Genomic DNA, 17,335 nt, shown 5'->3' with positions numbered 1-17,335 from the left:
GAAATATATATTGTTTGAAATATTATTATAATAACTGCAACAGAAAGTATAGATAAATAGATTACGTACATAGAAATTATCTTGAAAAAATAATCAATTAAATTAGCACCACAGCATATTTTCTTAAATTATTATTAATTATAAATTATTAATAGAAATTTGTAATATAATATATATAATTTTAGTCGAATTTGCGTAACAATCAATTATAAATTTTTTAATCGTGCATCGAAAATTGTTAATAACGTAATAATTTAAAAAAACAAAACAAAAGAAAGCATCAATATCTGTTATGATGTATGAGGTTGCGTGAAAACTCTATTGCATTTTCTTTTCAGCATGATCATGACAATCAGATGAAAATTGAAAAGTGGCACATGCAATAATAATAGTATAGATATGGATTGTTAGATGATAACACTCACCCGCGTTACTACTGGCGAAATTTAGATCCTTACCTAAAACAAAAAAAAAACCAACATTATTAGCATGCAATGACAGATAATTGGATATCAAAATCGGAATATGTCAAGCTGTGAGATACAATTTCCTGATTAAATTAAAATGATGAATCGAAATATCGATATAAATTTAGATCAATTTTCGATTAATAGTATCAAGACTAATTTTATAAAATTACCTTATAATTTTTGTAAGAAATAACCAATCAGCTGATAATATTAACTATTCTAATTTTAAGATTAATAAGACTCTAATTTTAAGGCTCTATCCGAGATAATTTATTTCAGTGGAATTAGATTATACGTATAACGTATAAATATCTGAAGATGTTGGCAATCGATATTTTGTTTTATGTTTACATTATTATCGAGATTGATTTTATTAATCTGATAAAACATCCAACTGTGTATTCCGCGAATAGGTTCATTTATTTTCTGTCAACGCGAATAATCCAATTTAACGTCTCTTTCCGTTATACTTATCGGGTTAAGTCGCAGTTTCAGCGACTTCAGCTGCATTCCCAAATGTTCGAATTTAGTTAGACACGCGATCCTTCTTGTGTTGGGCATATATTATTTCACGTAAACTAACGTATAATCCGCGCGCAAATAATCTACTCAGGCGCATGCATGCAAATACAGGAAGTATTCGCAGTTTGCGTACAGTTGCATATGATCCTCTAGAAACATAGGCTCAAAGACAGTATAAATAAGATATTCTATAAGGAAATCAGCAATAAGAATGAGAAATCTTTCGCGCGCCTGTCTTTCTCTCTCTTAAAATGTAAAATACATGCGATTAATTTTGTTAAAATTGATATAAAATGTCAAAGTAGATAGAAATGAAACGCTGTACTTTTATAGCGGAAAAGATTTAATTAATATTTTGATATTTTTGTATTAAAGAAAGATCTCGCAAGTTCGGATGAATATAAAATACAATTTTATATATATCATTGTCGTGGAGATATTATTGTAAAAATGCGACAGCGTAATGTCACGAATTAAAATACGATTGGCATAATGCATGTGACTGGCCATAAAATTCCGAGAGAGAGGCAACTCGATGCAATATTTACATGGTAATGGATGTTGGGAATACACGACGTTTTTCCCTCTTGCGATAAGGAATGCACCGTCGTCTGCAGCAACCCGTACGGTTTGAGATTCGTAGATTTTCGCAGTGAATCTCAACTTGCTCCTTTTCAGTTTTCTCGACTCGGTCGGAACGCACCGGAAGTCGTTTCTTGAGCATTCTAAGCTTCGTAGCATCCGACCACAAAATATATATATATATATATATATATATATATATATATATATCCGGTTGTTTTATTCATGCGAGAAGGAGGGATTTCCGCGGTAGTCGCATTTTTGAGAGCGACCCTCTTTATGGACATTAGCAAAAGAGACACGTTGAGGGATGTTTGGAAAATTCGCTAAACGAAAAGTATCTCAACACTAAATGTGAAAAAAGCTATAGTAAATTCCTACGATACTGTTATCCTATCTCAATTACGCGTAAAAACAGATTGTGACAAACATATGTTTTAACACAGAGAAACACTGAATCGTGACATATAAATATAATAATAATAAAATTAACAATCTTACGTGTAAGAATCTTTCGATTAATTTGACAAAGAAATTTCTATTCTTTCTCTCCTCTTATTTTTAATTTAATTAAAATCTAAATTACTTAGTTTACAATCGTTTAATGCACTTCCCGTTCGCTCCTTTTGGCGATTTTACGACCGTCCTCAAAATAGATCAGTCCCGATCCGCGTATCGATCGACTTTCATCAAGAATAGACGAGTAATGCGGGGCGACCACTTCAGCGTGATCGATAGCACCGGCGAGAAAAATAAAGGAGAACCCGCAATGCTTCTGTCTTCGGTCGGAACGATCCTTCGAGGACATCGACAAAGAGCGCTTTGGCCATCACGAAGATTACCGCGATGAGGCTGATTTATTTGTTGTCTAACGTTCCCGACGAGTCCCTCTACATTATTTACCTCCCCGTAGCAGGCGGAGCGTGCAGGATACAAAAGGTGGATTTCACATTCGATCGTGGGATCAATGGATCTCGTTTGTCGATGAAAGATTTACTGCCGTCCTTTCGCCGCCATGAGAAGGGGGTCACCGTGAAGACATCTTTATCCACGCGACAATCCACCCATCAGCCTTCTCTTTGTCATCCAGATCAAGCACCCCGTGTACGAAACAGACAGAAAAAAATGCAAATTGAGGGAAAGATACAGTCGTATCTTGCGGTCCGAAGAGGAAAAATCGCCTCCAATATTTTTTACACTATTGGATCCGGTGAGAGAATGAAGTAGAAGATATCTTTTAATATTTAAAAAACCACAGGCTGAAGAAAAGAGACAAGAACTGTGTTAATCGTTATCAAAGGTATTTGATGAAATAATATTATATATATTTTTATCGAAGCATCTTATAAGTCTGCTTAAAAATAAATAATTGTATAAAAATGAAACGTGCGAAAGAGCACCTGTTCGATCGCAAAAATTCTCATATCGCTCAAATAATAAGATATTTCGTAACGCTTAATTATGCGTCAGAAGAAAAACGATTCGAAGATGCAAGGAAAAATATATAATATAAGAAACGACGCGAAAATAACACGAACAAGAGGCGCGGAATTAGGTAAAAGGACAGTGGTTGAAAGCGGAAGGATGGGAGAATGACATAAACAGCACTTTGTATCGACGCGTACTTTTCTTTTCACCTCTAGCTGTGTAACCCTCTCGACGGGCTTAAGTCCACTCTCCGACTTTCCTCTCTGCTGGCAACTTCTTTTTTTTTCTTCATCTCGACTGCTTTCGATCAGCCTGAATCTGCCACTTAGCGCGATCGTCCCTCTGACGGGAGGAAAGCGCCAACCCTTCGGGGACGAATGGATGGATTTTCCGTTGAACTAACAAGTAAAAGCAACCCGGGTTTTTAACGGCAAAAGAGAAAACCGAGGGATAGGAAAAAGGGACGGTCCCAGCGGAGTAAGCTCGACTAGCGGCGACAATATGAAAAAAGAGTCAATTTCAAAAGTGGTTGCCACTGAAGGTAGCGGAGAGAAGCCTAACGAGAATTACAATCGCGCGTGGTGTTGTTACCTTGCATTTGCGATAAAATAACGAACTAAATGAGAAAGTGACTTTATAAAAAAAAAATTGAAATTAAAATATACAATTATCTCAAGAATTAATGAAGCTAATATAATTAATCTGTATCCTAGATTTGCTTTTATAATGCAACGTAAAATTAAATTTAATGATGAAAAACGACATAAATAGACATATTTTAATAAAAATTGCAAAACCACGCTGCTATGAGTCTCTTATTTTATTTCTAAAAAGTAGCTGTATTAATAAAAATAATATTAACACATTATTACAATGTTTTTCTGTGTTTCTAATATTTTTTTACTTTTCTCACGTTCTAATCACGCGAATTTCAATATTATATAAGTTTCCTTCCGTCTCGTCTCGTCCCACATGGCGCAGTAAAATGCCAAGTCGAAATAAAGGGAAATAGCAACTATATCATTCCTTAGCTCTGGAGATATATTTATCAGGTTCGTGCTTTCCGCGGATGTTTGCACAACACCTGGTGTCCCTCGATCGTCCGTGACCGAATCTATACATTTTTACGATGCGCGTGAATGTACTATATGCATAAAGGAATCCGTGTAATACTGATAGGAGTGTCATGAAAAATTAAATATCTTTCGACGTCCATTGTTCTCGGGTTCGATTGGGTAAACTCTGGATTCTACTTCTCAGCCAATTGAATTTTAATCTCCTCGCAGAAACAGAGAAGGCACGTAATCCGCAAAGACGGAATACAAAATTTCATCCAAAATATTTCTCGTCGAATTTTCAATGTTTAATGCATTTCCGTTGACAATTTAAGCTCGATCTGACAAACAACCTCGCAGAATCATTCGTCATATCGCGATATACGTACAAAATAAACTTGTGAATGAGATAATATTTTAAAAGAAAAGAAATTAATATTTTTGTGTATATTGAATCTCATTTTTTTTTTTTTTTTACGAAGCTCGCGTTCCATTGTGCGTTATCGTAGCAATTTCTCACGCGACTCGCGTCTCCATACATTAAATAAATCAACGTCTGCAATTCACCATTTTAATGGATGTTGGCGACTACAGCCGTCTTCGAGGGTAAGATAGTAATATCTAAATTGCAATTTTCCCCCACCGTTAAAACTCATTTAACCCTCGATGAAGGTTTATGGCCGTGCAATTCGCGGGGAGGAGTCGGCACGTATATTCAACAGATCTTTATCGGTCGGTGGGATCATATTTGACTATCGAGATAAATCACAGCTTGTAGTCAGCCGGTCTCTTAGATGCACGCGATTGGTCGGCGTTGCCAAAGTGGAATAAATAGCATCGCCGCACCGTGTGCGAGTAAGATGAATATTAAGTCACGAGCGTTTGTCTTCCATCTCTGAATAATATTAAAGTTTGTAAACTTGACGACGGAATATTCTCAGATATGGATTTTAAAATTTGAATCGCTCAATCGTGCTGACGTTTTATGTATCGTAAGTTTCGTATGAATCTTAAAAATGTTTGCTCATGTGATTTACTTAAAAGGAGAATTAATAATATATACTGTAATATATAAGAGAATTACAAAATTATAATCTGAAAAAAAAAACAATTAATACGAAATATGTAGACAAACATAATATTATTAAATTAATGGAAAAAATTTCGTATTTATGTCATGACTAAAAGAACTCACGTGAATGATACGAATAGAAAAAACATTTAGCAGCCCATTCCGATCGAACACAACAAGATCAAGCACCTTCAAAAGATGAAACGTTCTTCGAAAGTTTGACACTCCGAAGTTACAGTAGAATTCTCAGCGTCCCTTTAGATCCTTGATGCAAACACTTTGATTCTTCGATCTTCTTTCTCGTTTTTGCTACTCCAGCGACGCGGAAAAGCGATACACGACTTCTTCATGCGCATGCCATTGTCGCTCTCGAATGTCGTCAAGGGAACGACAGCGTTTTTTTTAAAAAAACGGTGACGAAAAAAAAGAAGAGTAAAAGAAAGAAAAGGAGCTTCATCCTTCTTCGGGGCGACCGTCGTTCGTGGGATATGGGCCGTAGAACAGATGGGTGTCTCGATGTGGGAGGATAGGAAAAATGTATTTTCTCAAAAATTATTCTCCGGCTCACACTCTCTTCTCTATCCCATTCATCCTTTCCCTTCGACTCTGCGCAACGCCGGGACCATCCCTTCCGCCTCACTCAGGCGATCCCGCGCCTAAAGGACGTCCACGCGCGAATCTTCCTTTTATCCGCTCCGATAAATCCTCCGACCGCCGACGCCGGAAAGAAAATTTTCGCAGCCATCGGATCAGCGGGGCAGGGCGCTGTGTACGTTGGATGGAATGATATTTCATCTCAATCCCACGTGAGGTTCACTTCGCGAGGAAAATCCCGGAAGTTTCGTAATATAACTGATGATCCATATTAACCGGAATATCCGAATCTTCGAGGCGATAAAATATAACGCGGCGGCTTTTTTAAGGAGATTCAGACAAATGTGACAGACAGATGTACGATTGGTGGAAATTCGTCGAAATAAATTAAAATTTTTTGCAACAAAGCGATTTGTTATGTAAGCTCGGCAATCTAAATCATAAATATTGTTATTTGTATTTTTTTTTATGTGGATAAAATGAGGATTAATATTCTTGTCTACATCTGTATATCATAATATGTAAAATGTCGATGTAATTAACAAATTTTGAATATTTTTGATAAAAATCACATTAGAAATTATTTTTATTTTTAACTTTATTAGACATTAATTTAACTAATTAGTAAACTCAATTTTTAACTAATTAATTAGACAAAGTATATTAGAGATTATCGTACTTGAGTGCGAGAGAGAGTTTTCCATTAGTGCGGAAAATAGAGTTTTGCGAAAATATCTATTATCTTGCACTCATATATAAGAATGGCGTGGTATTAAAAATTCACTTCTATTTCGAGCTAGACGTTTCCATAATTCTCCGCAGTGGAAATGACTGATCATTGTTCGGATAGCGCGCTTCCATCATATCCCGCACATTATTTTTCATATATATAATTTTTCAATGATTATATAAATTAGACATACATATATTTAATTATATTTTATATTTAAAAAATTTTACGCGCGATATTGTGTGTTGATAAAAGCAGATACTGCTTGCATAGTAATTACGATTTTGGAAGGAGCGCGGGTTTGTTTAATTCTACCCGTACGTGTGCGCGTTAGGCGACTTGATTATTGTCTCTCTTGTGTGCGGTGTCTTCCTCTTCCTACGGGCTTACCAACACAGTGCAGTCCGACATTTCCGTTGATTTAAAGCCCCTAATCTCGGGGTAGAAACAACCCCTGCAGCCGGTCGCGGACACCCGTAGAGGCACGCGGTACAACATCGTACGGTGAAACGGATCTGTACAGGCGCAAGAGGGTAGAGAGAGTTGGGGGAACTCGACGGGGGTGGTAACGGAGGGTTCGAGCCAAATGGCTGACCGTCGTCTGAGCGTTTCGAATCAATTCTCGCCAGCGGTGAGAATTCCCGGTTAAATAAATACCGTCAAATTTTGTCTGATTTGTAGTAAAGTAATTTATAAATTTATAAAAAATAATATTTATAAATTGCATATATATATATAGATATATAATCTTTTACCTTCATAGTATTTCTTACCTATTATAGATTTCACTACACATCGATATGAATTAAAGTAAATGATATATAATTTTTGTTATAAAAATTATATATTTTGGCACCGTTATTTAATTAATTAATTTCTATAAAAATAAGAGCTGGCTAAATAAAATGCATCTTAATTTTTACTAAATTCTCTGAATAAAATTTTTGAAAAAGAGTTGTTTTCGGCGCTCATATATTCTTAAGAGAAATTTCAACTATTGACTATAGTTCGCGATAATTTGACTCTTTCGATCGACTTTAATCTTATCAGTTTTGAACGATGACCTGGTACCACGTGGTGGTGCATGAAACCACAAAGAGATAGGGGAAAAGAAAAGAACAGCCTCTTTCTTTCTCACCAATTTGAAAATGGCCGTTAGGTAGAGGAAAACTGAAAATTATTGAAGTGATATTGGAAACCGATAAGGACGCGGATGAGAATTGCCCGAAATGGACGTTATTAGATATGTGTTACGTGGCCGTACGTGGTAAAGATGAGTGGGACGAGACGCAGTTAGCGAGCGAGATTTTCGTTAGCGCGATTTCGCGCGAGATCCAATAAAACTGTCTGCGATTTAGAACCGGCTTCATAAAGGAATATTTACGGGAGGAGATATAGCATATGTGCTATTATCGATTTTTAATATCAAAGTTAGCCGTGGCTATTACAGTGATTTCGATGAAATTATTTTGGATTTATTTTTGCAGAAAATCGTAAAAACATTAATATGTCAATATTGCATCGATTAAATGCGTCAAACTTGATTAACGTTGCTTCAAGCTACTTTCTTTGCATACGTATTATGATCCAGAAATAAACTTTAAACTCTAACTCTAACTCTCGGGAAAATGCGATGAGATAACATGATATCGTGAGATGATAAGCACACAGATTAACCGCGAAATCTGCTACGTCAAACAAAAGCGCAATAAAGACCGGTTTGCAAGAACATCACTGAGAGTAGAGTATGACCGTCGTTAGGTGGATTTAGTAGCCTCGGCAAATCGTGGAATTGCTTGCGCTCAATAAATGTAATTAACCCCAGTTGCTCATTCGCAGCGCCGTCGGCCATGCATCTGGTCGTGATGGGGAATATTCATAAAGGCTGGGCGTATAACGTCGAGAATCCGAATTAAGATTACGGGTGAGCCGTATTTGCGTTGGCCAAATATAATAAGGCACGCGGTTCTCATTCTTCTCGGGTGGCCGGCTCGCATCGTTTCGCGATGATCATAAAGCAGATTGGCGGCTGTTGACAGATGGAGTCGAGCGCGTTTGAAATCGGCAAGAATGGATGCGCAGTAAGTAGTTTGCTCGTTCGCAGTCGCGACTACATCGCAATCTTGGCGAACACGAAAGGCACTTTATTAAATCGCTTGACTTTATGCGCACGGTAAGATATTAAATTGGCGGGATATTAAAACGTGTCTCGCGCGTGATAACTCGTTGTCGCGGAGTGTATCGTCTTGTCTCTGCTCTCTGCACGCGCATGAGCATTTATTATTGCGAACGCAAGGAAATCTTTGACATAATTATTTCACATGACTAAATCGGTATACTTATCGAAATGCATTCCCGATGTGATAAATACACGGCAGTAACAATTATTAGCAATCGTATATAAAAATTAAAATTAACGTACCGTGCAGTAATAGTTAATAACTTGATTTCGTGACACTTTCTAAAAGCGATTCAATAAATACGATCTAAATAAGATAACTCGTCTCGCATCAAATTAACATCAGAAACTCACAGACGTGAGATCATCCAAAATGGACAAATCCAAAATATCCTATCTAAAATCTGGGAGGTTTTTTTAGCCAAGCCGTTCAAATCTATTAAAAATATCAATGAAAATATATAAAAATAAATTTAGACTTTTGCGAATAAACGTTATTTTTTACTGGGGTGACGTTCGAACGGCAACATTTTATTTCCTTTCCAAATCGCTTCATCATAATTAATTGTTTCTAAATATATATATACGATATATTTGACGGAAGGATTCTGGAAGCTTTGTTGCGAAGCGACGCATGAAGAATGCTGCACATCACGGTTTTCCCGTCGTACTCCTCAATTAGTCTTAAAGTCTAATTAGCTACTGATAGATCCGTCGTTTTCCAAGCGAAATCGACGAGAACACCAGAACATTTCCACCGGTGAGATCAGACGTATCCCGAGTTTCACGGAATGCTTTGTTCTCGTTGCTACTAAGCTTCACAGTTAACGCGGCAAAAAGTCGAGAAAAAATATACAAGAGAAGAGAAATTAAAAAAAAAAAAACCAAAGAGAGAGACAGAAGAGAGGAAGAAGAAGGCGCTAAATTCACGAAAGAATCCGCGGCAAAATTTTCAAGTAGTAACGCTCAGATTATGGTCAGACGCAGCTGCAAACGCGGGCGAGGAGGAAGGAAAGCAGGCGAAAAACCGCATTGTTCGTCGAGAAACAAAAGAATCGGCCATGGTCCGACGATTATTCGCCCTTTACTAGACCGACCGGCATAAAGGGGCGGTAAGGGACATTTGAAACGAAGCGTGAGAGGGAGAGAAAGAGAGAGAGAGAGAAAGAGAAAAAGCAGATATCCGGGAAAATAAAGCAAACATGGCCTGGCCGATTGCCAGGACAAAAGAGCGTTAAACGGAAAAGCGGCAAAGGGTATAGGTAAAGTGAGAAGCGGGGGGGGGGGAACGAGAAAAAAGAGAGTTGATGTAACGGAGAGAGAAGAAAGGATCGAGTGAAAAGCAGGTGCGAGATGGGAAAGCTAATTAATTGATGAAAAGTTTGACGGAGAATGGTAGGAAAAGAACTGAGGCAAAGAGAACATAAATGACGGGAATATAACGGATACAAAATGAAGCTACTTAGTCAAGTTCTACCAGAGTTATAATACCTTTTAATTCCATACTCTAATGCAATGTGGTGACCTAAGATCGCATAAACTAATTTGCAGTTCTTATTAAAGTTATCTTTTTAAAATAAAAAGGAACTGACAGTTGCTACTCGAAATTTATATCACATCTACAAACATATTTATACAAGAAATTATACAAGAAACGAACTAAATATAAAAAAAAAATATTTTGTTTCTCTATAAAATACGTTATTGCTGTAGAATTAATGCAAATAATAGGCTCGCAAGAAAAATTAAATCTCGTTTGATTTTAGATTTAGATTTATTATTATTTTTTTTAGAAAAATATAATTGTAAGCAAAATTATGCATTAAGTAAGGACACTTGACAGATCTTGTCCGTTGACAGGAACGTTATACGTTTGCATCATAAAATACGCGAATGGCGAGAGGAGCGCTTTCATAACTTGCTGCAGGGCGTATGCGTCAATAGATAACAACAAGAATGAAGTTTTTCCGTGAAAAAGATGGAGCGCCAATGTATAGCTTGGCACAACGCCATTGTGTCCTCTTCAAGTATCTTTATACGGCGGAAAGGTTGGCGGAATAATGCGCTTCCTTCGGGTGAACGTCCGGTTTCGCTTTACTACGTGTTGAAAAAGTCGCAGGAAGCGAACCGTGTCGTACTTGCGGAATTACTCCACGAAAGTTTCGCGGAGAAGCATAGACGAAAGAAGAAACTTGTATTGTGGATTCAAGTACCCATATCGTAAATCCTCAGCCTGCGTTCTCTAGTTGCGTATGTAAAAATATATTATAAAACAAAATTTGTGCAAAGAAGCATGTATACTAATATTGTGATGAAAAAATAAATTTTGAAAATTTACGATACTGTTAAAAATAAATATTATTTAAAAACGTCTTATAATTTAAAATACAAGTGCTTAGCATGGTTTAAATGTAAATTTATATACATGTATATATATATATATATATATATATATATATATATATATATATTTTTTTTTTTTTTTTTTGAAGGAATAACTATTTTATACGTTATATATCTTCCCATAATATATATGAATATAATTAATTAATTTCTTGCAAGATAATACTATTTACGTGATTATCGAAATCACTCAGAAAGATGTGAGATGATTAAGCCAGGAAATAATTGCCTAACGATTGCATCTGTGAAAATCAAGACAAAGTGAAAGAAACTTTATCTTCGGAGAGTGTCAATGTGCAGTTACGTAAAATAAAAGTACGGTAACGCGAGTCACTTTCGGTCCCAACGATACAAGGTCAACAGACCACCTCGTGCTAGTCGGGCCTGAGAAACCTCTGGCTTTATTATATTTAGCGTGCGCAAACAGCCGTTCCTGCAATCTACGAAGCTGGCGCGAGCAGCTAATGCTACTTCCAAAGTGACTCCATTATTGCAGTCGAATATATTATACAAACATGGCCGCAGTCCTGGTTAAGACCCATACCCAGACACCTTCACCCGCCCTCGTTTTCTGCCACCCCGGACTCAAACTCACCCCCCGACGCCTTTATGCATTAGTGATGAAGTGCTTCCTCACCTGAAATTGTCTTTCTCGAGACAGGCGCCGGCACGCCCGACTATCCACGGAACAACCTTTGTTCCCAACTGCGAGCACGGATGTCGCCTTCATTCCTCGCTATTTTCAGTCACTTGGGACAGACGGAGAGAAATAATTCAGCACGATGTATCAGCGGTAGGTATATATGTGCCTTCGACCGTATATTCTTTTCTTTATTTAATCTTGCATCTCTTTCTTCAGTTGAATCAAAGAAATGCGATAAATGATGTATGAGCTTTTAGAATTATTGCCAAGAATATAAATAAGTTTTAAAAAATAAATAAAACTAGAGATTAATAAATTCAATAATTGCAACAATTTTTAACGCATCGAACCGATGTCAAGCAAAATAATTAATAGAAAGCGTGTATTAATTATCAGTTCGATTATTCAAACAATTAAAATTTAGAAAGAGTAACATCTTATAATCTTTCGTCGTAAGAAAATATTTTCTATTATCAAAATTATCTTGCAAGAGAGAATAGGGAAAAAAAGAAAAATCATTCCTCCAATTGCACTTTAAAAGTGAATATCGTGACTCACGCCGACCTAGTTCTCGATCGAGCTCAACTAAGCGAATGTTCGCGAGAAGAATCGAGTCGAGGTAGACTTCATCAGAAAGGCAGGGATAAGATTATTTTTTTAATATCCGAGATATCTGGACGAACAGATACGCGGTGGGAGAGAAACGACATTATGGAGAACGGCGGCCGACATAGGGAGGCGAGGAAGCGAGATTAATTTTAAATAAAGGAAAACAGACGATATTGGTTCATTTGAATATTGCGCGAACTCGCGCTCGCCCCTAAGAGAAAGGGAGAAAGAGACCGGTTTTATTATGCCTGCTGCCGCGGAATATCGATAATATTCTTCCGGACGAATAATTTTATTTCTGTCTAGCCGCGCGTACATGTGTACATGGAATGTATTAGTTCTTTTGGATCTCCGCGGTTCGGCAACTTATATCCTCCGTCGCGTTTGAACTTTGCATACGTGCCGTCCGACCGCACACACGCCCTTTCTCCTTCTTTCGGTATCCATGTACTGTATACGCGCCTTTTGCGCTCTCTTATCGTAAAGGAACTTTTACGAGCCACTCGCTGTAAGAATTTTTTTGCTAACTTTTATACGAACATATGTGAAATTTTACGTATGGATTGTAGCATACGTTCTCTCTTTCTCTCTCTCTCTGTCTCTCTTTTTTTGCCTATACATCTTCTAGAATCATGCTCATGTACGCGAGCCGTCATATATTATCCGAATGCGATTTATAAGAGAAAGCTTGACGTATTATTATGATAGCATCTCTACCGCGTAGCATAATGTGTCTATTTCGCGAATTGCTCCGTAATGTAACAGGGGAAAAACATGTTTTCCCACATACCAACGTTATCACGATGAAAAATAAATGTGTAGAAATGCGCGTTGACAAATATTGAAAGCTCTACGAGATCTTCCGCATGTATACACAACTGTATTGCAACACTTTTTATTGTGTAAATATTTTAACAAAACATTTGTTGTTTTGTTTAATGTTTAAAATGACCATCGAACGGTATGCGCTCCTAAAAAATGTCACCATTTTGTTATAGATAGTCTCAGACTGTTTACTCAGACGGTACTATAATCTGATATAATTATAAAATAAATACGCAACTGTTAAAATGTAAAAATATATTTAATTCAAAATGTATAGAAATATAATTATTATTCTCACTAGTGGAGAATAATAGCTGTCTCTTATCTTTTAGATTTAGATAAAAGAAGTGCACACTAAGAGAGTTCGAAAGTAATTAACTTTGTAGGATTCTTCCCGATTTTATCTACACGATGTCCGAAATCCCGATTTACGTCCTCATTATCCAGAACGATACTCGTGTTATCAGTGGCACAATCAGAGAAAATTTTAGAGAACACGCTCTAAAAGGGAAACAATTATCTGCATCGAATCACTGAATGGAATATCGCGACATTTTCGTGTACACAATCGTAACATACAAAAATAACGATTTAATAAATAAATGGAAATATAGTGTTTTTTCTTATAAATCTTTATAATTAGATATATAATTAGATATATTTTATTCCATTTTAGGCGCTTAATATATTATCTCAGTTCCTATATACATACATCATTTCTAAATTAATCAGAAATAATTTCAAATTTTTAAATCTTTTTATATAATTCCGCTTTCATTGCTTTTATTATTTATTAATTGCATTTACTTTATTTCCATACTTGTATCGAATAAATGCTTATTCATTAAAAAAAAAAAAAATGAAAATAATGGGGTTTAATACTTGATTCTTGCGCTCGATTTTTCTTTCCGGTTGAGTTCATATACTTGTGTTAACTTTAAATTTCTTTTGCGCGCCGTACCAGGTACGGTAAAAATCGCGTATAGTCAAAGGCGAAAACCTGTACATACGTATACGAAAGCGCGTATGCGTCAATGTGGAAAGTAAACGTACAACTTTAATACCGTCCGACAATTTAATGGTCCTCTTTCTTTACTTTTGTCCGTCGTGGGAGGATATTACTGGCGCGGCAAGCAGGAGCTGCTACGAAAAAGCAATTCGAAATGAAAGGAAACGGCGGCGGCGGCGGCGGCGTCGGCGAAACTACGAGAAGAAACGGCTTTATCCGCCGCCGCCACAAAGAATAATTATTGCGAATGTTGAAAAGCGGTTCGCAACGCGGCGAATACACAAAAGCCGGGTGGGCTAGCAAGTCGAGTAGCAAGTCACTCGCTTATCTTTCCCGTTGAAAAATGTAGCCGCTTGACTTGCCTCGAAAGTACCGGGTTTCGTGTAAAACCTGGGGCGTAAGCCCCCTTCCCCCCCCTCCCCTCCCTGTTATATCGCTCCGCCGACCTTCCGCTCGACCGGTATCGACGTATAAAATGCATACGCGACGAAAATGGGAAAATACTGAATGTGCCGCTCGTAAGTCGTCTCATACAGAAAACATTACGAATATATCGCCAGTAAAATAGAAACCTGTATATCATTCACGAGCTTTTCCCGCCCATTCTCTTTATGTCTCTTTATGTTCTCTTTATGCGATATGCACGAGGGAGACAAAGAGAGACGGTTTTCCCAAAAATATGTATCTTAATTATAAACATTTATTTTGTTCACGCAATGCCGGTGAATTTCCGAAAAATGTTTAAAAAAAAATTCGTACAGATAAAAAAAAACTCGTATGCGCGCGGATATATTAAGAATACTGGAACAATATATATTTGGTACATTTAGCACGGAAAAAAAAAGGGAAAATAGTATGAGGGAAGATGGATATACGTTTGTCGGATGATATAAAATCATCATTTTCCTGATACCTTACCGGACCTTTTCCTGCAGGAAAACGCAAAATTTCCCTTTCAAATAACCGCGCGCTACCGGTATTATTCGGCCGCATGAAAGGATGGAAATTGCCAAAAATAGCCGGAAACGGATGTGCGGAGGCGGCGATGCCGGGCGAGGTTGAATTTGGCGTGCGGGGAAAGGAGGTATCGGACAGTGCCATTACGGCAGTCGCAAGAACCGACTACGGTTGCCTTTATTATTGTACCGATGTGTGTACGATCAATGAATGCGAGCGTGATGGACGGATGTATGGAACAGTGATTCTTCGTAATGTTCCATCAGCGCAATACGCAGTTGACATATCTCATTACAGTGATTATTAATAATCACGCATATTTCATATTGTATCGAATCCGTGTAGCCGTGAATGTTTTGACAAAAAGTAAAAAAATAATGTTGACAGACTTTACTCGTGTAACGTTAAGTAATATTCTTGTTACTCGATACTTTATAATTAAATTATAATGTAGATAATTTGTTTATCTAATTCGTGCCTTTTACGTATTTATATCTATAAACAATATTCAATGTCAATATTCGATATAAAATCTAGAAATATAAGAGATGTTAATTTGTCTCCAAATCTCTCCGAACACAATGATTCTCTATGTTCAAATTCGCGAGAGAGGAAGAGAGAGAGAGAGAGAGAGAGAGAGAGAGAGATTCAAAGCTAGCTTTGTACATTATGTAACGAAATTCTGCAACGCGCGCCGTAACCACAATTATCTAAAATTCCGGCCGGGCGACACGGAGCATTAAATAATAATCGCGCCCATCTTGCATAGCTCCCGGCGGAGAGGAGGGAGGAAATGCGCGTACGACATGAAAACCGGCGCGTCGGACTATTCCCGGGGCACAGAGGGTCGCATTACAAACGCGGAAGTTGCGAAATAATTCGTCACGCTCGGTTGTGTATGTACAATGATACCTGATCCCGGGTGCGGTGGAAGAAGTCCCGCGGTGGGGTCGGGTCGGGCTAAAAAGTTTTTAAATAATTACAGAGAGAGCCGCGAGGGGGGTTGGGGAGGATGCGACGCGACGCGACACGACGCGGTGGTGATAGTAGTAGCGGTAATGATAGTCGTAATAGTGTGAAGTAGGGCAACGAGAAACGTCGGGGCAGAAAGGGGGTAAGGTGGGATGGGGGAGGGGGGCGAGGGGAGAGAGGCATGGAGCAACGGTGAAGGGTTGCAATTGAGTCGGATAGCGGTCGGTCGTCCCTTTTCCCCAACCCTTTTCCCCTTTCTCGCACCGCGTACTCCAACCCTCTATCTTCTCCCCCTTCCCCACCCTTGCCGCTCTCTGCTCGCGTCTCCGCGCATTCGCCCCCCTCTCGTTCCTCCCTGCGGGCATTAATGGGAAAAGTTTGCTTTTATCTTTTAAACGCCCGGCAACACTACTAATTTCTAACTTCGGGCGTTACTTGTACCTACTCCAAGGGCCTCGAGCGTTACCGGCACGACCGGTAACGCAGTCACTACTTTTCTGACCGATAGAAAATCACCGCCATTCGTTCTATCCGCGCGCGGGATCTAATGGGACAGCTCGGTTTGCAAAAAAAAAAAAAAAGAAACGGAGAATGAAAGAGAGAGAGAAAGGAAAGAGAAGGAAGGGAAAAAAGCTATCGACGCATTTCTCGATGCACTCCCCTTCAATCGGTCGCCACCACCGCCTCGTTTCAGATCGGCGAATCGAGACGTATTTTATTTAGGAGTTGGAGAGCGAAGTGCCGTAAGAAGTTTGCCAATTTAACATTATCGAATGTTTCTCTCATTTTTTTTTTTTTTAATCAGAATCTACCACATCATCCACATTTGAATAAAAATGCACTATCCTATTCTTGAACAATAAAATATAAATTTAATTCAGCTTTGGCAGAATATCTATCTCATTTTCGTTTAACGTGGAATTGAAAAAACTTTTACTCTTTTTTACAAAAATAATATGTCTTTTACATTATTTTCTTTTTTCTAAATATACATTTTTTTAAATATGAAAACTCGTAAAATGTATTACGAGGCAAGTTTCGAGGTCCGTTTAATTCATTATCTCTTTCGGATTAATACATAATGCCAGCGGCATTAAAAAAGTTTGCAGTGCATAAAATATTTTTAATGAATAATGTGGTGCTTTTTAAAGTCGCTCTAGAATCGACAGTACTATTAAAATCAACGAATGTTGTTTGTAATCGCTTTAAACGTGTATAGAAATAGTCTCTTTCTCTCTTCGTGATTTAATTAGACGATCTTTGGAGACTGTTGTAACGTCGAGGA

The 17,335-nt window shown here is 37.7% G+C and overlaps 2 protein-coding genes across 2 annotated transcripts in view; both read right to left on the bottom strand.

Moving 5' to 3' along the window:
* LOC126851120 (agrin-like) overlaps nucleotides 1–17,335 on the bottom strand; it is a 459,405-nt gene that overhangs the window by 196,116 nt on the left and 245,954 nt on the right. Inside the window, exon 5 of the mRNA XM_050594751.1 lies at nucleotides 426–458. Within this exon, the coding sequence (XP_050450708.1) occupies nucleotides 426–458 (33 nt within the window). The remainder of the gene's footprint in view (nucleotides 1–425; nucleotides 459–17,335) is intronic.
* Nucleotides 1–17,335, bottom strand: part of LOC126851163 (uncharacterized) — a 264,034-nt gene that overhangs the window by 62,042 nt on the left and 184,657 nt on the right. The gene's annotated exons all lie outside the window — the stretch shown is intronic.

Source organism: Cataglyphis hispanica, chromosome 7, assembly GCF_021464435.1.
Source record: "Cataglyphis hispanica isolate Lineage 1 chromosome 7, ULB_Chis1_1.0, whole genome shotgun sequence".
Taxonomy (NCBI): Eukaryota; Metazoa; Arthropoda; class Insecta; order Hymenoptera; family Formicidae; genus Cataglyphis; species Cataglyphis hispanica.
This window is presented reverse-complemented; position numbering and strand designations above follow the sequence as displayed.